We start from the raw sequence: 24795 nt of genomic DNA, 5'->3' as shown, positions 1-24795 counted from the left end.
GCCAACAGTTATCTTGCCTTGCTGTTAGCACTACTGGTTTCCTACACTTAATTTATAAGAGAAACGGTATTTCATAAAAAAAAACTGAGATTTTTTTTTTTCTTTAAAAACTATATGCCTTTAATTTGAAAATACCTAACAGAAGGAATAAATCCGGATTGTTTAAATTAGTGACAGCATTTCTACCAGTTTCAGTGAGGTCAGGGTTTTCCTTCCGCTTAACTCTGAATACTAGGTAATCCAAGTGAATTTATATGCCAGAAGAATTACTACAAGCATCCACTTTTTGCAGCTCACAGATCTTAATATGTATCACTTAAATGTGCTCAGGTGAGCACCACTAATTAAAGTGTTATATGCCATTCTGCAGTGTGGAATCCTCTGTAGGTATTTATGCCTCTATATGACTTTAAAATGCCATTGTGGTTTTGGCACTAACACCTAAAATGCTAATGTTGGATTTTTAAATTTCTTTGTATGTTTAATCACCTTACTAACATTTGCTTGGTCAAAAACAGTGAAAAAAGTTGGCATTACTATTACTTCTGTGGCTTCTTATGGATAAGCTTACAGCATTTATTCAGTAAAGAAAGTTAGAGGCATTTTGTTACTGTTTTGCTACCAATCTGGACACAGCGCTAACCAATCTCACAGCGTATTATTAAAAAATGACATGAAGTACTACTTAATCTGTTTTTCCTCCTTGTAAACTATCTTTTCACAATTAGTTTATGTTGTCACTTTCTCAAAATGCCCATAGAGGCAGCTGAGAGTTTAAAACAATCCTTTAACGATCATGCTACTGTTGTTAATGCAGAAAGCAGAGTGTGTGTCACACTGTAAAATTCCCAGTTCTCCTGTGCAACTGAGCATTAAGTAGATGGTCAAAAGCCAAAGAAATTTTGTATCCCATTTCGGCCTCATCTATATCTGCAACATTTCAGAGAAAATGCACCTATGCAATAATTTTTTAGCTGGGGTAATTTGCTAAGTTGCAGTCTGTCTTCAACTGTGATGTTATTTCTCTGTTGAAAATGTTAAATTAATGACAGTTTGCCAAGGCTCATAGTGGCAGCTAGTGTGAAGGCATTGAACAGGTCATGTATAGTCATCTTCTCACTACCAGAAACGCAAAAGATTAAATAGTAGCGGGTTAAAACCTAACCCAACTTAATGAGTGGCAATTTGTTGTTTTCAAGTTGTTTTGTTCCAGTACCATTCTAAAATCTGTTGAAATAAATGTAAACTAATGAATAAATGTAAAAGTTTTTATAATTTTTGAGAAATTTTGTGTGCATCGGAAAAGAAAATATTCCATTATTGTCAAACATACAAATTTTAAAATTTTGCTAACGCAGGTTGTATTATTTTTGGTTATTGTAGTGAGGATTTGTTCCAGAGTTTTTTAAAAATTGTGCTGTAGAATTTCTTTTTGTATATGATAACTTGAAATGTGACCACACAAGAGACCCTGATGTTATGGAAATTTTGTGTCAAGCTTTATCTAATTGCAGTAATAAAGGTTCAAAGTCTGAAAAATTACGCTAGTTTTAATGTTTTGGAAAAATTAGATAAACTTAGATCCTTCTCTGAAATGTATTTCTTGCAGTTCATGTCTACTTCATTTGGAATTGCTAGGGTATATATGAACAGACCCTTTTTAAAAGAATCAGTGTGGTTTTCCCAAGTGGAATTGATCAGAACTCACATGGGGTCCCTAAGGTTGAATTCTGTATGAAGTAGTCCCTTTGCCTACATACAGTCAGCTGAGAGTGGCATTTCCCTGCATTGTTTGCAAGCTACTCCGAGACACATCTACAGTGAATACCATGGGATGTTTTCCTCTGCCACAGAGATTTCTGTCTTTTTGCAGCTGATGAATGCAATCGTGTCTTTTGTAAGCCAATGTTTTTCAGAAGTGGCATGAAGCTGAGTTGTGCTATGGTTTCTGGTGACTGTCAATCACATGAGGAGAGATTGTTACTTATAAAAGCTAGGTGACAGTATATAAAGGCAAGTACTCCATATGTTAGTGATATGCTTATCATTCTATATTACTTCAGAAATGCTACTTTGTTAATCTAAGAAAAAGATATCCAGAATTATTAAATAATAAGCTTTTTCTACAAATGAGCTTTATAACTTGTAATGTGTGACCAGTCACTGTGTGCTACTGGGAAATCTTTTTACAGTTGAGGAATGATTAGTGTATTAGATAAAAAAAAGGAGAAAAGCAACACTTCAGACTAGAATTAATATGAACATTTGAGAAACAGGGTACTTGATCTTAGAGCATTAGACACAGAGGAGGAAGTTTTCAAGGTAAAAGCATCTCTCTGTATGATTTAGATTGTTTATTGTGCATAGGAATCATGCACAATTTCTTTCCTATTATAAGTTACTTGAAGGCCGTGCTTTCAAGGGTAGGTTTCAGTATCAAGTGTAGTCTCTGGCATGTACTTATACATTGAAAGAAGCCAGTAGGCATCTTCTGGAAGTTCCAAATGAACTATTACATCTAGCTTTCTTGTGTATTCTGGCAGCTAAATACCTTGACAGTTTATGTTTATATATGTGTTCCATTCCTATTTGTGTCCAGTTTTCCAATCCATCCTAGCTTCTCTAAGTGAGTAACCTTTCTTAGCCCTATTCCTGTCTGCAGTACCATTCTTAACACCTGCAGAATTTATCAATAATTGACTTTTTCTACTGCAAATGCTGGTAGAAATATGGAATAGATTTTTTTTCAAACAGGACAAAACGAGAACCCTTAGTGATAGTTTCTTATTTACAGGTACATTAATATAAGCACGTTTATCAATTTAGATTTGTAATGCTGCCAAGAAAGGATGCTGCTTTCGTTCAAGAATACCTGATTGCCATGAAAATACATTGTTCGGGTTTGTTGTTCGTTTGTTTTTCCTAGAAATTGTATCAGACCTACTTTGCAGCTATATCATCTTGTTCTATATCCTGAAATTAGGCACATTTTTTTGGCTTTACCTTAATTCTTTATCAATTCAATAGTTTCTAAAATTTTAATTTAAAAATGAATGAAGAAAATACTCCACAAGCCTCATGGGAAGCTCTTTTAAAATAGAAATAAAATTTATTTTTACCAGTTTAGTTAACCACAATTCACTAAAATTGAACTTAATTGATTTTCTCAGTTTCTGTGGGAAGAGAAAAATATTAAAGCATCATCTCATGATATGAATTAATTATGACGCTATTTTTAAAGTCCAAAACTCAAATGTTTGAGCATTTATGTTTTTTCCTGCATTGCTCCTGAAAATAGTCAGATTGATATTTTGGTTCTGAATTAGAAAATATGGCTCCTTATTCTTCATGAAAATAGATTTTTCCAAGTATCTGTTGCTGATTTTCTTTCATATTTAGTGATTAGGTAGCTGGGTAACACTAAATGAGAAATTATTGTAGACATTGTAAAACAGCATCAATATTTCCTGAAATGGATTGCTTTTAATCTTTGAATTTTTCTGGTAATATTGCTGATATGTAATTTGTTCTCTTGTCGGAAATCAGAAATTAATCAGCACAACTTCAGTCACTTTTGAGTGCATTTTAGAACCAAAGAAGCTATTAATTCAGTTCTTTATCCTTAAGTTTGAAGCCTCTCCTAAGCACTGGAAATTCTAAACAACAATAAAGGTTACATTGCAATAAACAAAAAATAAATTTAATCCTATTAAGAAAAAAGTTTGAAAATCAGAATATGCAAAAGTGCTATCAGCTTCCTTAATGTTTTAACAAGAAACTTTTCAAAGAATATCTCAGCTCTTGGACTGGCCCATAGCAGCTCAAGAGGCTGCTTTCATGAAGCTGATATTTATAAAGTTGGTCCTACTGTAGCAGCATAGAGCAGATAAGCAATTGAGTATGTCTGATAACAGAGCTATATGCTGTGGCAATTCAGTTCCTGCTTCTGTGATAAAGTGCAAATAGATTAGACCTGTGAGGTCCTAGATTAGTGCATAAGGAAAGCTTGCCAATGCAAATAAGACTGAAACAAGAACACATTGTTGGGATTTCTGCAAGTTAGCTGTTAATCAAGTAAAACATGGTATATTAGGGCCTTTTAACACATTTTTGACATTTAGCCTTACACAGCTGACAGATAAATTAGTTGTCTTCTGTGATTGACTGAGAAAAAATTTATACTGTTCATTAATGAAATTAAATAGTGTTATGTTTAATTGGTTATAGAGGAAAAATAAAATTTTGATAAATAAATCTTCAGGAAGAGATTGGTATATAACTAAGTCTGAATATAAGTAGGTCAGTTCTGAAAGGTTATTAAACTATTCCACTTATTCGAGGCTGGCATTGTAATGTTAATATTCAAGGGATTAAGAATTTATATTATTTGTTACTAGGAATAAACTTGGAGTTATTTAGTGTCCCATACAAACATAGAATGGTTTGGGTTGAAAGGGACCTTTGACATCATGCAGTCCAACCCCCCTGCCACGGGCAGGGCCCCCTTCCCCCAGACCAGGTTGCTCAAAGCCCCGTCCAGCCTGGCCTTGAACCCTTCCAGGGAGGGGGCAGCCACAGCTTCTCTGGGCACCCTGTGCCAGTGTCTCACCACCCTCACAGTGAGGAATTTCTTCCTTATATCTAATCTAAATCTACCCTCTTTCAGTTTAAAACTGTTACCCTTGTCCTATCACTACATTCTCTGACAGAGTCCCTCCCCACCTTTCCTGTAGGCCCCCTTTATAGTGGACTTCAGTACCTAAGGTCTCCCCAGAGCATTCTCTTCTCCAGGCTGGACAACCCCAATTGTCTCAGCCTGTCTCCATAGGAGAGGTGCTCCAGACTCCTGATCATCTTTGTGGCCTCCTCTGGACTCGCTCAAGCAGGTCCATATCCTTCTTATACTGAGAGCCCCAGCGCTGAACACAGCACTGCAGGTGGGGTCTGACGAGAGCAGAGTAGAGGGTGACAATCCCGTCCCTTAACCCTCTAGTCACACTTTTGATGCAGCTCAGGATACAGTTGGCTTTCTGTGCTGCAAGCACATATTGCTGGGTCATTGTGAGCTTCTTATCAACCAACACCCCCAAGTCCTTCTCATCATCCATTCTCAATCCATTCTCTACCCAGCCTGTATTTGTGCTTGGGATTTCTTGACCCATGTGCAAGATCTTACACTTGGCCTTTTTGAACTTCATGAGGTTTGCATGGACCCTGTCAAGGTCCCTCTGGGTGGCATTTCTCCAGCATTATCAATGTCACCACTTGGCTTGGTGTCATCAGTGAACTTGCTGAGGGTGCACTCAATCCCACTGTCTAGGCTGCCAACAAAGATGATAAACAGCACTGGTCCCAACACCAACCCCTGAGGAACACTACCCATCACTGCTTTCCAATTGGATTTCAAGCTGTTGACCGCAACTCTTTCAGTGTGACCTTCCAGCCAATTCGTATCCACTGAGTGCTCTATCTGACAAATCCACACCTCTCCAATTTAGAGACAAGGATGTTGTGTGGACAGTGTCAAATGTCTTGCACAAGTCCAGGTAGATGATTCTCTTCCCTTATCCACCAGCGCTGTAACCCCATCATAGAATGCCACCAAATTTGCCAGGCACAATTTTCCCTTAGTGAAACTGTGTTGGCTGTCACCAATCACCTCCTTATTTTCCATGTGCCCTAGCATAGTTTCCAGGAGGATCCTCACCATGATCTTGCCAGGCACAGAGGTGAGACTAACTGGCCTGTAGTTCCCTGGGTGTTCCTTTTTTTCCCTTTTAAAAAATATCATCCCTTCCTTGCATATTTTCTATAGCAAAATCTAGCTAATAGTAAAATTAAAAAAAAACTACACTAGTATGTTTTCTGGTTTGTCATTTGTGTAACACACAACAGTGTGGAAGGACCTTCATTCTGTATGAATGGATTTCTACCTGAAATTCTGCCAGGTGTCAGTCAAAGGGTTAATTTGCCATTGGGATGAATGAAGCAAGGAGTCATATACATCTGCAGTTCCAGGGTCTCAGTGCATAGACAGTTGATACTGTCTTGGAAACAGATTTAATTACAGATAGTCTGCTACCTTTAATTTTGATCCTATCTTTTTGACTGTATGTTAAGTAGAACATAGTATGTCATCAATGTGTATTTCCTTCTGAATGAAATGAGTAGCTGTATGAGTTTTATATGAGCAGTCAATACTGTTTTCTCTGAAGTTTCTTACTGTAATGCTAATTTGGTAATACATATGTTGGGTTACCTAGATTGTAAAAGGGAGTCCCTGATGTCAGGGGAATGCTAGATGCAAAATGAAAGTAGCACTATAAACTTCCAGCCCAACTGAACAGTTGTCAACAGAGTTGCTGTTATGGTCAGTGTTACAAAGGGATGAATTGTGAAATGGGGGGAGACAGACTGAGCAGAAGAGAAACAACCAGTATTTGAGGTACAGAATCAAGAGAATGTCTCTGCCTATTCCCCAGAACCAATGAGACTGAAAAAGACCTCTAGAGATTATCTAGTCCAACCCAGCTGCTCAAAGCAGGGTCAACCAGAGCAGCTTGCTCAGGATCTTGACCGGCTGGGTTTTGAATATCTTCAAGATTGGAGACTGCTGGATTGAAAATCACAGCCTTGAGTTTAGGCTCTTTTTTATGCATATAAGTGTTGACAGTTGGCCTTTTGCAAAATATGCCTTGATCTTTAAAAAGCACAGAAGCAATCTTCAGAAGATCCTCTAAGGCTTGGAGGAACATCGTAACTAGTGTATAGGGAAAGAGAATGACCAGGGTTGTCTGAACTTTATACACTTTCTAAAAGTGCTGTTACTACTTGAGCTAACTCTGATAATTCATTTTTTTTTCTTTTGTTATAATGACTAAGTTTACTACAAATCAGAAGGGAATGTACAGCTGCTGAAATGTTGTTTGCATTGTAATATTTGTTGAGATACCATAACTACAGATGAGAGTGTATTGATATGAGCAAAGGTAAACTTAGTGTGTATGTGTAGTGTATGTGTGTGTGTGTGTATATATATATAGATCTATGTCCCCAGTGTGTGTGTTAGGTATATATATATTTGGCAGTATAAGGAATCATAGATGGAGGAAATTAACATGAGATTTTTCTCTCTTTCTAATAATATTAGGCATCCATCAGTCTTACCCAGTTCTGTGAAATAGTTTTTTAAGTATTGATCCCACTCTTAAATGCTTCATTGGAGATTTCAAGCATAAGTCCAAAAGGACTTGAACGGGATCTGTGAGCATAGTGATGGTTCTAGCTGAGCCACGCCACTGGTAGTGTAGAACTTCATCAGTCAGGATGCAGTTTTCTCCCATGTAGGTTTAACTTTCCTAAATGATGCTGCTTGCTCTGCCCCCTGACTACCACTTCCAAATTATACTAGTAGTTCACCTGATACTCTGCTTAAATTGAACTATGCCCAATTCAAATATAATTCCAGTGGTTATTATTTTACCCTAAATATTTCTCTCTGATTAGGATTTGCATCCTTCAAGTATTGGTAGAATGTGAACTTGAAGAATGTAATCAAAGCTTTACACAACCATACTGTTGTATCTGCTTTTTGCATTTCCCCCTTTGAGTTCATCACCCAGTTCTTGACTGGTGATTTTCAGCAATCCTTATAATAGTAACTGGAAGTCAACAAAATATTTTAAAATGTGGTTGAGTTTAAATGTGTGTAGGGTTGCTGTGAATTAGATGGAGAACAATCTTCCTTTGGATATCATAAGTTGTATCAGGATAATTTTTCTGTCTCTTGGACAACATTTTTTTTTTTTTGTCCTTTCAAAATATAATACATGTAAACTGGAAGTTACTGATAGGTAGCATGTGATTGATTTCTAATTAGATTTAGAATCTTGAAAACTTTTTGCAACCACCATAGAGGCTAATAGCCTTTAAAAAACTTAATCAAATTCAAGCTGAGTGAACCAGTCATGGCCTTTCTCTTTTGAACTTTTATTCAAGATTTCAATTGCTTATGAACATAAGAAATAAATTACTGAGATTAATAACTTCCCATATCTATGATAAGACTAAACATATTCATATCAGTATAGGTATTTAATGAAGTTTCTATACTATGTTACTCTTATCAAGTATTCAGAACCTTGATCTGATGATTTTGCAATCAGGGGAAATCTTGCATTGACTTTAATACCATTAACTCAATCATCCTCTGCTTCTAAAGGTTGTTTTTTTTATAAGTGCTACTTAATGCAAGAAATTTTATTCTGTCTTTTCTTAAAATGATTCCCAACTTTTCCATTTTGCGATTCTTTCACTTGTTAGGAAAGAATAATAGAGCGCTTGAAGGAGCAAAGGGAACGAGATGACAGAGAAAGACTTGAAGAAATTGAATCTTATAAAAAAGAAAACAAAGACCTGAAGGAGAAAGTTAATGCTTTACAAGCTGAACTGACAGAAAAAGAGGTCAGTCTTTTCAGTAAAATCTAAATTCTTCTATCTATGTCATTATGATGAAAGAATGTGCATTAAGCCTACTCTTGGATCATTTTAAGTACTGAAATCTGCCACTTCAGTGGTCAGCTTCTGAACTGCTATTTTCTTAAGCATTCTTCATAGTCCTCACCTTTGTACATAAAAATTTGCTTCAATTTTTGCGTAGTTGTGTGTCATTACCTCTACTGTTTCCTTTACATAAACCTCCAGTAGGCTCAAATATTTCATTCTTGCTCCTGTTTTCATTTGTCAGAGCAATAGACTTCAAAGTAATTGTACCTCCAGAATATAATGTCAAGTTGTCTGTATTATGAATGTTTCTATGTTTCACTGCGTTCCAGCTCCTGTGGCTTGAATTGGTTGTATTTTCAAATTTCAAAACAGTGTCTTTTGCTATCAATGCTTATCTTTGTGTCAACTCTTTTTGGGGAAGGGAGGGGGAACAGAATCCAAGTGATAACAAAGTTGATAATAAGTTAGTGTCCTGGTCACTAGGAATTAACTTTTTACTCTTGGTCATTTTTCAGTCTAGTTTAATCGATCTCAAAGAACATGCATCTTCATTGGCATCAGCAGGGCTGAAAAGAGACTCCAAACTTAAGTCTTTAGAAATAGCCATAGAACAAAAGAAAGAAGAGTGTAGTAAGTTGGAAGCACAGTTGAAAAAGGTAAGTTCCATCTTAAAACAACCAACCAACAGAAAAACAAAAATCAACATCCCACCCCCTCATTTTGAAAAGATGAGCTTATTTACTCTTCTTGAGTAAATCTAAAATCTACCCATTTTATGCTGTTTGCTGATGCTTGCATTAAATACTGCTAACCTAAGAGGCTTGTACCAAAGCCACTAGTGAGCCTCAGAAATTATCTTGAATACCTGTATGAGGGAATTCTGAGAAGCTGCTACAGATAGATGAACTGGGAGAAGGACGTTGTAGGGAAAGTAAAAGAGCAGAAAGAAGTTAGCAAACCAGCAATTTATATGTATATTAATTTATACCGCTATTAGAAATAGACTGAAATATTTTTAGCATGGGAAAAAATTAAAGGCTAATCCAAGAAATGCTGTACTTCCTAATAAAAAAAATTCTGCTTTCAGAATGAAAAGTCTAGCTAGGTTTTATTTTGGCATTTTTGGAGCTTTGTTGGTGAACATGTTTATGATAATTAAGCAAAATAATGCGTAGTTTATCTCAGCTAGCAATTCATTATTTCTATTCAGCAAGGAGTAGAAGCAAGCATTTAAAGGAAAACATACAGATCCTATATTTTCTAACATGGTTTTATTTAAATTGATGCATTAAAATAGTTTTTGCTTAAATAATTTGCAAGTTTGTTGATGCCTTTTCTACCATACATTGTTTCTTTGATCTCTTCCTGTGTCATTTGGTAATGTCTGCTCTCATTGTTTGAACACCAATCTCATGACGTATTTGATGGGTTTAGGCATTATGTTTGCCTTCTGCAATTCATGACTAAGTGTATGTCTAACATTTTTTTTTATATTGATAGCTAATCTTTCATTTTCTAGAAAAGAATATTTATTTGTTTTATGAATGTTATCATTGTAAGGATAATACTCTGACATACCCAGGTTAAGTAGTATCCTGCTCTGTCTTTAAGCATTGTTTCAGTAGCCTTACCTGTGAAGAAGGTATTGCAAAGTATAAAGGATTTCAGAATGTAAATGTTATACTTCTATTATTTTTTAATTCAGGATGAGTACATGCAATTAGGTGCCTGTGGTACATGTTTAGTTGTGGAGAGGAAGGAAGCTACTGTTTTTCAATAAACATATGCAAAAGCTTTTACTGAAAACACAGCTGCTTTAAATGTTTTCATAGCTTATAAATGATATTGATGTCAAAATTAAAATAGCCAAAGAAGGTATTTTCCTGGAAATCCTTTATTTTATTTTATTTTTTCAGAAGATGTGATTGTTCACTTTTAACTTCACTACAAAATATACTTCATTACAATCTGAAATATCTTATTTTTATAATTTAAAAATATAGTTTAAAAAACCCTAAAAGCACAGATCACTTAAAAAAAAATCAAAATTGTCTTGAAGGACTTGAAATCCTAAGTCAATCTTTTATGACTGTGCATATAAACACATCATACAGTCATGGAAAAATAAGCACTTATACAAGTCAGAGAGTGACTGGGATGTCTTTCATATAAAAAGGGAGTATGTTCTCTGTGTATAAATACAAAGGATTATTAAATGAAAGTTGAAAACTTAATAGTTTTATTATATCATAAATACAGCATAAAGCCCCAATGGAAATTCACCCAACATTTGTAGGAGACCAGGTATTTCCACAATAAAATGTAGTTACAACCTTCTTTGTGGGCATGTTTAGTTGAACAGAAACAGTGACTGTTAATGATAGTAGACTCCAAACAGTAATTTTGAATTCACATTTTCTCTAATAAAATACTTTATGTTCAAACCTGTAAATATCCTGTGTTAAAAGTAATTGGTCCCCAGAAAACTACAATCACCATGTTTTCACTCCTTAGGAAACTAACTGAAAAAGAAATCTTGGTTATTCTTGCATATGTCTGAGTTAGAGTAGGAGGGAACATCAACATGGTTTGGAGTAAATTAACCTGCATGTCCCATAAGTGTGCTTATGTATAAACATTAACCGCTATGGAAGCTAAAAGGAACTGGCACAGTTTATATCTCTTTTTCAAAAGTGACTCCAAGGGGCTGTCTGTTACTTTGAGAAATTTGAATGCAGTTTACACATTACTCCTATCTAAGAATATCAGATAAGGCACTTTTCATTATGGTATTGTAAAATCATTATAGTTTAATGTTGATTTATATGTTTTAACAAATTTTACTAATAAATATGAAGATAGCATTCTGTGAGTATTTGCTAGGTGTTAGATTTCCATGAGTGCTAATGGTAATAAGTACTGTGCCTGAAAGAAAATGTGTACAAGGGGCAAGTACAAACAAAATCTGTAAATTAAAAAAAAAAAAAGTTTCCTCCCCTTTCTGTTTTTAGAGAGAGTAAGATTCATGTATTGATAATAAAGATGTTTTTGATTGGTCTGATTAGGTTCAAATATTTTTCAGTATTACATAACTGGATTGTTTGCACTTCAACAGAAGAAAACATGCTGATTCCAAAACCACTGTTTTAATTTTATAGAATTGACACATTTCAAAAAGTAATAAATAGGATATTCATAAAGAGTAATTATTCATGTGACTGTGCTATATTTTGGTACACAAAATGATGTTTAAAACCACAGTCATGCTTATTAAACTTTTTGTGACAAAGATTATAGATTGAAATTCATAAAATTAAGAAAAAAATATCATAAAACCTAGAAGAATGCTCAATGCTTTTTTTTGCCAAAATTCCACAGACTTTTTGTTGAGTTACTTTCTATTGCTACTAGTGAAAGAACAACAAGAATTACCTAATAGGTAGCTAAGTGTTTTTTATATATATGTGTGTGTCTATATATATAATCTTATTATCCACTCTAGAATTTCCTCCTTTTGTTGTTTTTCATTATCTTAAATTTACTTGCTTACTGACATATTTGCAGTTGCTAAAGTATTTTTTGCCAAGCTGTACTGTTCAAAAGTCATTCTGCATAGAAAATTCAGTCTTGTGTTAAACAAAAGGAAAGTAATAAATTTAATGATACAATTTAATTAATCTTTTATTATTACCGTCTTTGAAGCTTTGGTGATAAATTGCAGCCTCAGCCAAAAGCACTTCTCGTGATTCATTGCTTGAGACCAGCACTTAATGTATCATCAAAAGTGGACACCTTTCTTTATTTCATGGGTTATTTAACTTGAGAAAGGGAAAGTAACACAAACCTTAAATTTCTTACTCCAACTATTCTTTTTTAGGAGCCAAAGTCAACATTTATGTTTCCCCAGTGCCTCTCACTTTCACTAAGGAATGTTTAGCATCTTAAATTTCTACTTTTTTTATGACAAGTTCTTCTGTGCAAATGCACTGGTTTTGTGGAGCTAATGCTGTTTTCCTGGATCTTTCCTTCTTTTCCTGTCTGTGCTTCACTCCCTTCCAACTTTGCAATGTAGCAAGCTGAACAGTTGTTCAATCAGATGTACAATCCAGTAAGTTCTTTTTTAAAATGCCCGCTGTAACATATGAAAGCATGAGGATCCATTACCTTACTGTGTTGTGCTTTTCCTCTGTGGACCTTTGCAGAATACTTCTGATGCTCACTATGCTATATTTGTTCTATTCAAATAAATGAACTTTGTGGACTTCAAGGCCATTTTAAGAATATGGACTGTTTTAAATAGGTACCTACAACGTTTCTGAGAAAACAAACATCCTAGCCTTTAGGTCCTCAACTTCTCCATTAGCATGCAGATTTTTTTTTTTCTCATTATATTTTTTTTTTTTTTGCTTTGCTTTCCTTTTTAATTCCTCCTTCTGCAATACTTTATTTGATCCTTCAAACTTAAATAACTTCTGATTTATTCAGTTTATCTTAAATGACTGAGTTGATTATGTGAATAATAATATCTAGGAAGTGACTGGTACTACTTTCAAAAGTCCATATAATTTAAATAGTTCAGAACAGTTTTACTCGTAAAAGACTGTATACATAGAGCATATATACATTAGGAATATGGAAACATATTTAATCAAATAAAATGCTGAATTATAAAATGGTGAATGCAAAGGGTAGCATTTGAAAAAGTCAAACAGTATTACTTTGTCTTGTTTAGCGTTATTATTATTGCCAACGTCTACTTCAATTACACAATACTTGACTGTGTTCCTTTTTCAGTTTGAGGAAGAGCAGTAACAAACATTCTGCAGAGAACAATTTTAATTTTTTTGGCTGAGACTGTTACACTTAATGTGCTGTGAGCATCACAGGACAGAAAAAATGATGTAACTATAATAACAATTTACAAGCTATAGTTTACATAGCAATCATAGTTGAAATTATCATGTAATTGGGATAGTAAATATAGAACTGTTTTTGTAGCTTAAGTAATGTGATACTATCCATTAGGGAAGGTATTGCCTTCCCTGAAGTCAATGGGAATTTTGCCATTAATGTCAGTGTACCAGGATTCCAGCTTTGGAGTCTATTATTGCTAAGTTTTGTAGCTTCTAACCGTGTAATGGATATGTCATGACTTACGTAAAGGAAAAGAGAGTCCCACAGAGTGTTCTGTATTTACTTTTAAATTTATTGTTTAACTGTTTTTAGACTTGAGTTATAAGTTGATTGTAAGTAGCATAAGACCTGATACTATCACATCTACCATCCGATACACAGCTAGTCAGAGCTTTTCCCTTTCAAAGATAAAACCCTGTTTTTGTATCATCTTGATTCACCTTTGTGGTAGTAATGTTTCTGTTCATATAATTTACACTCCTACTGTACATGTATTTTCAGACTGGAGTCTTTTTTGTGTTATCTCTTCTCTTGATTTTCATAAATGCTTTCCAGTTATTATTTCAATATTAGTTATTCTGCTGTATGGAATTTGTTTGTTACTTTCTAGTCTATTTGTGTGTGGTATTCCGAAGTCAGTCAGGTTTGGGGTTTTTTTTGCCTTTTTTTTTTTTTTTTGCCTTTTTTTTTTTTTTTTTTTTGCCTTTATGTGCTTAATTTTCCAATGGACAGCCTGTTGGCAGTTTCAAAATAATGGATACAAGATCCTTTTCCTCTGACATCAAGCAGCAATTGTAGTATATCCCTGAGACAAGTTTTGTTAAATAAACTTTTCTTGCTCATCATCTTTCTTCTACTTATACATATCAGTCTACTTTTAACAATGTAAGTAGTAATGATCCTTTTCTCCCCCAAACCACATCAGATCTGGAAATTAAATTGTGATTTGATTAAAGTGAATGGCAACATATTCTTTGAATTCCACAAAGCCAATATCTCACCTTTCTTCTTTGAGATGGCATAATAGGAGTTACGTGAAACACTTACTTTTGTACTGCAAATCATTATGATACTTTATTTAATTGAATGTTACCTTGTCATTTTTTTTTGTTTGAGAATAATAGTGTTATACAAACCCAGATAGCAATCTAATATTAAAATACTGAAGTTTTTATATTCTTTTGTTTACATGCATGAGAGAAATAACAGTCAATCTCTGAGTAGAACTTTTTTAGCCCATTCAGTAATATAGTTGTTTTTGTTTGGTTTTTTTTGGTGTTTTGTTTTTTTTTTTGTTTGTTTGTTTTGTGATGGAATATATTTTTTCTACTATGTCATAGAGGTATTAACTCGAAGACTTTTATTTATTGCTCAATCTAACGTTTTTAAAATACAGCAGTGGATAGAATTGCTTTTCCCTTATACACATTTGGGTACCAAAGTGAATATGATATGGAAGGGGTGCAAATCCTGCATGCTTTATAGTAAATGATCTTGCAATGTATTCACCTTTGTGAATAAGATGTGAACAGTACTGGGTGCATATTTCTTCATGTTTTGAAAGGTGAACTTTTTGAAATACCCATTGAGTTCTTGTGCAAAATTGATTGTAAGAAGTTACGTGATTGTTTTCTACTGTAATGAAAATAGGATGATGTACTTAGTTTGGAGTTTAGATGAACCCTTTTCTGAATAATAAAGACTTAATTTTCCAAATACTCCATCAGAGCAACATCAGATTAAAATTTAAAGTACTTGCAGAATCAACTCTAAATTCTTAGAGCAGTCCCTGAAGCTAAATTAAATAAACCTTGAATTTTAAGGAGACTACAAAAAAAACTAAGGTGACAGCAATTATTTTTTTTAGTTTAATATTGAAAGTAATAAAATTTGAAGGATCTTGCAAAGTAATTTCTTGCATGTAAATTCTGCTATTCCATTTATTTTTTTTATGAAGTACTCAGTTGATTTCTGTGTTTGTTTGTGTCTGAAGCTCTACAAATTAAATACTGTAGCTATCCATCCATTTTTGTTATGCAAGATAATGCATGCATGACTGTACCATAAAATTTTAATAAACTAAATAATTCATGTTGCATGTCTATTATGGTGTTTCTGTGGGAAATTTGTGGTTTACATAACCAAATGTTACTTTATGTTTAAAGTATTTGTAGTACTTACTAAGTATATATCAGAACAGATACATAATTATTGTAAAAATTAGTGAAATTCTAATGGTAGAGTGATATGCTATTTTTGTTGAATTGTAAAAATAACATACGACAACACAGTCACAAGATTGACAGACAGAAAGCATCTTAAACCAAGTGTGCTAGTTTGAAACTAGCCTAATCTGTACACACAAGTATTATCATTTACAGATACAGATTAAGAGATGAATTTGCTGCTGAGAGGTATGCGTGAACCAGTAATTTTTACCCATAAAAGCCCTATAAAACCAGAAAATATATTCATTCTTCCCAAGAAAACAGAGAATTTAGTGAGAAGTAAGGGGACAGAAGTGAAAAAATGAAGAGAGGACAGCAGTAATATGCAGAGACTTTCTGATTCATGGGATAACAATGCAGCTTCTGGTTAGAAGTGATCCAAGCCTGTCTCCCACAGCCTGTAAAAAAGCCAAAGAAATCTGCCCTGTCTGGGTAGGAGTAGAGTCCATATTAGCTGAACTGCCTTTTATCTCCTTTGGGCCTACTCTTTGACCTCAAAAGTCAAGTTCCATCTGTCAACAAATCAGCCCTGATCTGTATGTAACAATTAAAAAGAAGTGCCTAGTTCAAATCCAAAGACATCTTTCAAAGCCATAAAATATAATAGGGCTCATATAAGTAATTCTATGCTTTTGTCCTGGGAATGTCAGATGGATTGTGCTTTGCACTCTTGTAGTATCAGCAGATTTGTTTACAATGTGAGGATTCCCTTAAAGGGGCTCATTGCAAGTTAGAAAATCACCTGCAGAATGCTGTTTTTCAAAAATGTTTTATGTTCTTGCTCTCCCTTTTTAACTAACTTTCGTCTCCTTTCCTTCTTCATTAAGGCAGTGCCCAGGTAGAAATCTGATTCATGCTAATAGTAAAAAAATATTCTATAGGAAGTGCTTGTAAAAGTAGAGGCAACCAACTTAATTGGTGGGTTGCAATAATGGGATTTATTTTTTTTTTTTTTTTTTAAGAGTAGAATAGTTTTATACTTGTCTTTGAACTGAATGCTTGTATTGATTTATATGTGACAATATGGATAACTGTGCTCCACTTCAAAACCCTGTATAGGTTGGATACTTACTCATACTGGATTTAGTCATACCTTATAGGTTCTGCTTCATGTTGAAAAGCAGGGAGATATACAGTGACCAAGTTTGTGCTGCAGAATTTTCCAAAACCACATCCCACCAATATGGAATGACATGATGTCGTGGTTTGAGCTCAGAGGGAAAATGAGAACCACAAAGCTGCCCACTCTCTCTTTCACCCCCAGAGCTGGGAAGGAGAAAATAAGGCTTGGGAATCGAGATAAGGACAGGGAGGGATGACTCATTACAGTCACGAGCAAAACCATTCTTCCTGGGCTCCGTTTTGCTCTCACTTTATCTACCTCCTCCCCCAAGGCAGCACAGGCAGCAGGGAGTGGGGGGTGCAGTCAGTCCTGCTGCTTCTTCCTCCTCAGGGTGGGGGGAAGTTCTTGCATTCTTCCTCTGCTCATCATGTTCCCTTTTCACAGGAGACAGTCCTCCACAAAATTTCTCCAACATGAGTCCCTCCCACGGGTGGCAGCATTTCCCTAGGTGCTCTGGTGTGGGACACCCCCACATGTTGTAGTTCTTCCAGTGCTGAACTACAACAGCAGGGACTTTTTTTCCCCAGAGTCCTGGCCTCCTTCAGGTGCAGTCAAATGCTCCAGTCTGGGCTACTCTACAGGCTTCAGCCCAGCCTCTGCTTCACTGTGGACCTCCATATGTGGCAGGGGGGGATGGCCCCTGCCATCTCACAACAGGATACAGGGGGCTCTGCACCAGTGCACCTCCCCCATCCTTTCCTCTTCCTTCCTTCCACTGACCTTGGTGTTCACATATGTCACAACTCCTCCTCCCAGGTTCCCCTTCTTAAATATGTTATCACAGAGGTGCAGCCACCCTCACTAATTGGCTCACCACTGGTCAGAGGTGGGTCAGACTTGGACCCAGGGGAGCTTCAAGAAGCTTCTCACAGGGGCCACTGCTGTAGCCCCCTCTCCTGCTACCAAAACCTCTGCTACTCACAAACTCAGCACATGAATACCACAGAAAGCACAAAAATTGATAATACTTTTGCAACTGCACATTAATTTCCTTAGCATGATATTGAGCAAAGATTATAGGGCTAAACTGAAGAATATAATTTATTATTTCTGGTGATGTTTTAGTTATAAGCTGTGCAGTAGATAATTTGCTTAGTACATGTTTGAGCTGCTGTGTGACAGGAATATTCTATGATAGTTGAACATCTGGCACCTTTGCACTGGTGACACTATCATGTTCTTGCTCAACTAAGTATTTTAATCAGAGAAAGTTCAGTGTGGCAATGATAAGCATAGAAAAAGACAGGCTTCTCTATCTTTTCTGCATTGCTTCTTGTCCTGGGTTAAAACTAGAGTAGAGGTGCATGGGTGGAAAAAAGTTTGGGCTGAAGTTGAGAGTGTCTGTATACTAAAGTGAAGAAAAGACTCATTAGAGGCAGGAAGGTGGATATTTTGCCAGTTTATGAAATGATGGAAACAGGGCTGGTAAATAAGTGAATTATACACTCAGATAAACAGAAGGGAAAGAAAGGTGGCAAGAAGAAGTATGCAAGAGTGGTAGCCTCTAGAGGGGAACTGTGAAATATGGAATTTACCTTTAGAAGAAGAGGAGAAATCTGAAGAGCAATAGGGAACCACATGCTCTTTGCAAAGATTTCTTAGTATCTTAAATGTAGGCTTTTTTTCTTTTTCTAGAGTGAACTTATCTTAACCAACCTATGGAATTGTTTTTATTATTTCAAAAGGATACTTGGTGCTCATTTTCAACAGATAAAACATTGTGTAATATCTTAATAGAGTTGATGGAAAATTGAAGTGGTTTACAGCTGGAAATTTGTACACAGTCTCTCAAATAATTGTCCCTGAGTCTGAGTGTTACATTTACTTCAAAAATTGCAAAGCTAGTTGAAAGTAAATTTCTTGAAACAATAGCCAGTAGAAAATAAATCAAAGTTTATTAAAGCAGGAAGATTTGTGAGGATGAAAAGGAATCTGTTGCTAGCATCTCACACAAACAGTAAAATCAAGATACTCTTTGGATGTTATCTTGAAACAAGCTATGCTAGGGATATCCTGTTTCTGTGTAGAATTCAGGGCTGGAACATGTATTAATATCCAAAATAGAGAATTTGAAGAGCAAGGCTGATATGTTTAGTAAGCTTCTCATGTCATTCCCTTGGCTTATTTTGGTAGCCAAATATTTCTTCTGAATAAAAATCTCACACTTGGATAAATAACACTTAAAATGTGCTATCTTTTTTCTTATTATCCTCATGCTTAAATGATATGTTACATGCAAACCCCCTAAGTTTCTTCCCTATTAATTTCAGTTTTTTAACTGTTGTATTTATACTAAACATAGACTTGTTCTTTATTTATACAGAAAATTTTAACCATTGCAAAGGATATGAACCTTCTAGTATCTGTAGTTTATATTAATTCTTTCCAAAACATGCATGTTTCATTTTGATCTTCATTTCTTTCATTGCTTGCTTGCATTGTCTATTCCCTGAAATTAAGAAGGATAAGTAAGTCCACGTCTTCTCTGCATAAGATAGTTGGAGGACCTTCAGTTCTAAATATTCTGAATTTCTGTAAAATTCCTGTATGTGAAGAGAATGTTATCTGAATTTTCTATGTTTAATGTGCACTGCCTTAAACTACTTGTTTTTTCCTTGCCTGCTCATTCAAGATGCCAATTAGGAATAATGGGAAGCAAGGGGTAGGCTAAGCATTGCAGTGCATTGTTGTTTCCATCTGTCTGTGATTATTCCGGCCAACAGTTTAAAGCACTTGATGCCAGATCATGCTCCCATTGAAGTTAATTGAGTTTTTGCCATTAGGTTTGATGGGAGTAAGACTGGGCTCTGCACTGTTGTTATTGTTGTATTCATTGCGTTCTTTCTTGTCTGTGAAACTGCCACCCATCCATGCATGTGTTTGCCAGGTTTGTGCCATTTTCACCAATGGGCTTGTTCTTCTGATGTTTCAGGTTAAGTATTAACAATAAGAGAAAAAGGATTATTGGGTAAAATGTCTGCTGAAAGCAACTTTTTAGTTTATTGGTTTGTCTTTTAAAAACTGCACTGCATAAAAACAATTTATTCCTTTTAAATTCTTCATTTAAACTGCATTTGAAACATCTGGTGATACAGATTACAATATGTATATATATTTCTCTGTGTGTGTGCATATATATATATACATGGACAAAGTGTATATATGTATGAGGAAAGAGAGAGAACATGATTTATTAAGAAATTGCCTATGTATTTGAAACATTTAAAAAGCTTAATATGAATTAAATGAATTACAAGATGTTTTTTTAGTTTAAAAAACACCCTTATAATATGGTCACTTTAATATGTAAAAAGCCTTAATAAATCCCCTCTTCCTTCAGGATGATAGCATTTGACTATAATTTTAGACTATGAGGATATTTTCATTCCTTTTCATAATGCTTCTGTAGAAAATATTGTCAGACAAAAATACCCGTAATCCTTTTTAATGAAATTCTGAACTCCGAGAGTGAAGTAGTAAAGCTCTTAAGGCTATATAAATTATTGTCATCCTTATTTTTTTTTTAAATATTGATTCTGAAGGCTCATGAGGCTGAAGAGGAGGCACGGATGAATCCAGAATTTGCAGACAGAATGAAACAACTTGACAAAGAGGCATCGTACTATAGAGAAGAATGTGGCAAAGCTCAGGCTGAGGTTGACAGACTTCTAGAAATACTCAAGGAAGTAGAGAATGAGAAGAATGACAAAGATAAAAAAATTGCTGAGTTAGAAAGGTAATTCTTATATTGTCTTACACTGAGTGGCATTTTTATTTACTTGATCTTCATTGCAGAGCAGAGAAATTAAGAGTAGAATATGCTTTTTTAACAGAATGCTTATTATGTCTTGTAAAATTGAATCAGAAATAAAGAAAAACAAACAAACAAACAAACAAACAAACAAACAAACAAAAAAAAACAACAAAAAGAAAAACCCCTAAAACTACTTGAGAACTGTAATCTCCTGTCTGCTCAATTTGGAACAATTTAAGTTACCACTTTTTTAGTAGTCTCCATAAAAGGAACACATATAGAAAAAAAATATATGGAATTTACAATGACAACAACCCTCCCAGAAAACCTTGGGGAGCAATCCTGTCTTTCTAGTAACCAGTAAAACTGTCCCCACACATATTTCATCAGTGTGAACAGCATCTCTAGTTCTCAGAGGTCCTGAAAATTATTGGTAAGTATTTCTAACCAGTCTTATGACTACTTAATAATAATTGTATCTATTTCTCAGTGTTTCTGTAGTCTTCATCTGTTTCAAATGAATATTTTCTGACATTGATGAGGCAGTGTTTGTTTTATTTCTGGGAGGGTTGTAGAGACATTCCTTAATAGAGACAGGAAGGTTTTGAGATCCATTTGTCTCACACTCTTTGTAATTAAATGATTCTTGGAACCTTCTCCCATACATTATGCTGCAATTTGTTTGATTCATAAGCAATTTATGTGGATCTGATTTCTTTGTTCCCTTCCTGTGCTTAGCCACTCTTACATAAATGAAAGAAAGAATTTTGTGGTTTCAAATATTTTATGTAATTGTTTTCCAGTGATCAAGTCAGAAGTGTTTCATGGTTCCAAATGAGAATTTTAAGGGATCTCATTGTTGCCATTATTGCTATGGTTCCAGTTAAGACACAGCAGTGCTCTGTCCCATTAGGGAGAATTACCAGGAAAGAGGGGAATAACTGCTGGAAGTGTTGGTTACCTTAGCGGGGAGGAAAACAGTCAGCTTGGAAAGGAAGATGTGTAGAGCATCTTTTACTTATGACCTTGACAGTTATCTGTTGCCTAAACTTATCTTTGCAGACATTTGACAAAGGTTTAATAATGGTAATAATGAATAGTATATAGTTATCAATCAAAGTGTCATGAGAACTGAGACCTTAAATCTAAAGTGAAAAAAGAAGATTTGTTCTCAAAATAGAACTGAGTGTTTACATGAGGACAACTTTAATCAGCACTTGCCTATCTTACCGCATCAGGAGTTTAGAATACTTTAGTGTTTGCACTTTTAATATGTAAGGTAGATACCAGAGGAATCTAGTAATGAAGAGAGGTCACTTTGTGCACCATAACAGTGAGTGCTGCCTAAACAGTCCAAAATCCTAAAGCAGCATCTTGGAAAAAGATAATATGATTGCTAAATTTGTGTGGTCAAGAAAGTGCTGTCTATTCCACCCATTGGTGCATGTACTGTAGGGGCAGTTACAGACCTAGGCTGGTAATATAGTGACTCCAGGTTTAACTAAGCTGGTGGAAAAACTGACTGTATAGTCTTTACAGAAACAGTAGCTGATATCCTCACTGGGCTGTAAAGCCTACTGAATTATTGTGTGACACTAGCCACAATAGTAGGCATGCTAAACTTCTGTTCAAGAGGATAATTGCAAGCTATTTATCAAGTTGCACTCATGCGTTGAATGGTTGAATATTAAAATGACATTTAAGATTGAAAGACAAACATGATGAAGTAGTGGAGCTTGTGATCTAAAATTTTTAGTAAATGTTAATTTGATGTAAATATTTTACATATAAAGAAGAGATAAAGAATTTGTATAGATCAGTACACTTATTTGGATTAAATTGAGAATTATTGATTACAAAACAATGATTACAAAGAAACAAGGAACCAAGGGATGCAAAGATATTACTACAGCCTTATCCGCACACAACCTCTTCTGATTGTGTGAGAACCCTGTAGTGAGTTATGTAGTGGACAGAATTTTCTATTTTTGTATTATTTATTTTTTTTTTAAATTCAATGTACTTTTATCAGTGAAGTTTTGGGACATCAATTTCCAGTCTTCTTGTTGATGAAGGTGTTAATCCTGAAGTAACTTTTCAGAAAATAACTTGGCACCACTGAGTAAGCACGGACTTTTTGAACAGGATATACTGTACTTTAAATGTGATGAAGTAGTTAAGCTTTGTTGCAAACTTTTAAGTGCTTCTATAATGCTTACAATAAGATACCTGTGGCATGACCAGCTAAGGACAGTAGTGTGTTGCAGTTTTTTGGCAATCATCATGCTCCAAGATTTGTTTGTGAATTCTATTAACTTTAATGCAGTTTCTCATTTATTTAACTGATATACAGCTTTCAAGATTAATTCCAAATTCCTATACACAGAGTATCTATGTTAATTATTGCAAACTAGGGAAAAAATATTTGCATAAAATTGATTTATTATTGATATCACCAACAGAAGTTACTGCCTTTACTTGGTAATGGAGTCTTAAAGCTACTTTCCTCCATGCATAAACACAGGCCCTAATTTGTTGATTAGTACAGTAAGGCTAGCAATCTGCCAGCAATATAAAGGTGTAATAGGAAAATATTTTTAGACAGTGTGTATCTAACCCTTTGTACTAACCAGGCTTACCTTAGGTTTCTCTAAAATTTAATTTATTTTCTCTCCCTCTTCCTTGTTCTCTAAAAACATAGGCCTAAAGATCTAAATCTGTATATAACTGTGCCACCTGTTGGTGTCCCTAGAGAGGGAACTTTGATGTTGAAATTCCCCTTTCTAGGGGGTTAGGTGGAGTGTAAATTGCTGTAACATTTTATGAAGTGCTACTACTTTTTCTGCTTGTAATGACTACTTGATTGGCTCATTATTGAAGGGAAGAGGTGGAGCCAAAGCTCAGTTTACCCACTTTATGGGAATAAAGCATTGTGAAAATGACTGCAATTTGTAACAGAAGCATATTTGAAAATGTTCTTTCCTTCTTGTCCCGCTGTTTCGTAATGCATATAATGTGCTCTAGGTTGCTATTTTCTCTCCTTACTTTTTCTACTTTTTTTTTTTTTTTTTCTTGCTCAAAACCAGTATATCTTTAACATTTTACCTAATTTCAGATGCAAGGGCATCTCTGGGGTTTTGTAGGAAAATGAATACTCTTTTGAAATGTATTTGTTGGTTAATAGCTTGCTGGGATCCATGTTCACTGCTATGCTCACATCTTTACATTGCAAGGTAATTGCAACAACGTAATTTTTCAAAATTGACAAACAAATTTCTGAGGGTTATAATCTAGAGCATTGCAAGTTATGGTATTGTCACAATATTTATTATATTCACATATAAATTCATCAACATAGTGAGGTGTACTTGTATAAATCAGTTTGAAAAGTAAAAACATTTGTAATAAAGTTATCATTTACAAATTCAACAAAGGATTAAAACAAGATGATGAATACTGACGTTCTATTATTTATCAGAAAGTATTGACATGGAAAGTGTCAAATACTCAAGGGTAAAAATACCTGCTTCGAGATATGGCAATTAAATTTATAAGTGTATGCTACTTGGCAGATGAACATTATTTATAATCCTGAAGAAGATTTCATATGAATAGTAATTCTTTTGGGTTTAATGCGATTTTCTATACTCAGAAACTATCACACTTCTGAGTTGCATCATTTAAGATTCATAATTCATACTCTTCCTCATATATAAAAAGATATAGGTCTGTTTCTTAAGTTACTCCATACATACTAGTTTTGTATTCTATAACTTTTTATTACTACATAGGAGAACCAATTCCTCCTCCTATACTAAAGCTGTTTTATAACTTTTACTACATCTTCCATGATTTATCTGTTTATATTGAGAACAGGTTAAAATGAAATGTAATATATCCCAGCATAATGAACTTTCAGTAAACTTAGATTGATGTTTTCCTTGGTTTTCTTGATGAAGGAAGTGTGGTGTGTTGTTCTGGGTTTGTTTGTGTTTTTTTTTTTTTTTTTAATAATGTAAATGAAACTGGGTAAGATAGTGATCAGCTTTCAAATTTAATGTGAATGGCCTAGCCAAATAGAGGTAACTGCAGCTGAAACAGAACTGTCAGGATGGAAGGTATATATTCTTTAATGCTTTTATTAATGGCATTAGAATGAAAAGTATATTTATGAAACATGCTAGGAACTTTGAATCATGAAATTAAGTGAAATACAACAGTACAAAATGCATGATTGTGAAGTTAGGACCACTAAGACTGCCTGCTGTAAA

At 34.7% G+C, this 24795-nt stretch overlaps 1 protein-coding gene across 16 annotated transcripts in view; it reads left to right on the top strand.

The window, feature by feature from the left end:
- The window catches only part of ERC2 (ELKS/RAB6-interacting/CAST family member 2), a 559477-nt gene that overhangs the window by 241908 nt on the left and 292774 nt on the right, over window positions 1-24795 (top strand). For 8 of the 16 annotated variants that reach the window (XR_004405890.2, XR_004405889.2, XR_004405892.2 and 5 more), the window contains 5 exons: window positions 8323-8463; window positions 9021-9161; window positions 12578-12613; window positions 19403-19432; window positions 20313-20506. Coding sequence is in view for 2 of the 16 variants with exons in the window: in XM_032984316.2 (XP_032840207.1) it covers window positions 8323-8463; window positions 9021-9161; window positions 12578-12613; window positions 19403-19432; window positions 20313-20506 (542 nt within the window). In the remaining 14 variants the exon portion in view is untranslated. The remainder of the gene's footprint in view (window positions 1-8322; window positions 8464-9020; window positions 9162-12577; window positions 12614-19402; window positions 19433-20312; window positions 20507-24795) is intronic. The other 8 variants (XR_004405898.2, XR_004405897.2, XR_004405896.2 and 5 more) reach the window with 4 other exon arrangements.

The sequence above is a fragment of the Tyto alba genome, unplaced genomic scaffold (genome assembly GCF_018691265.1).
Source record: "Tyto alba isolate M040663 unplaced genomic scaffold, T.alba_DEE_v4.0 Super-Scaffold_3, whole genome shotgun sequence".
Classification (NCBI taxonomy): Eukaryota; Metazoa; Chordata; class Aves; order Strigiformes; family Tytonidae; genus Tyto; species Tyto alba.
Note: the sequence above shows the minus strand (reverse complement) of the source record. Positions and strands in the feature narration are given on the sequence as shown.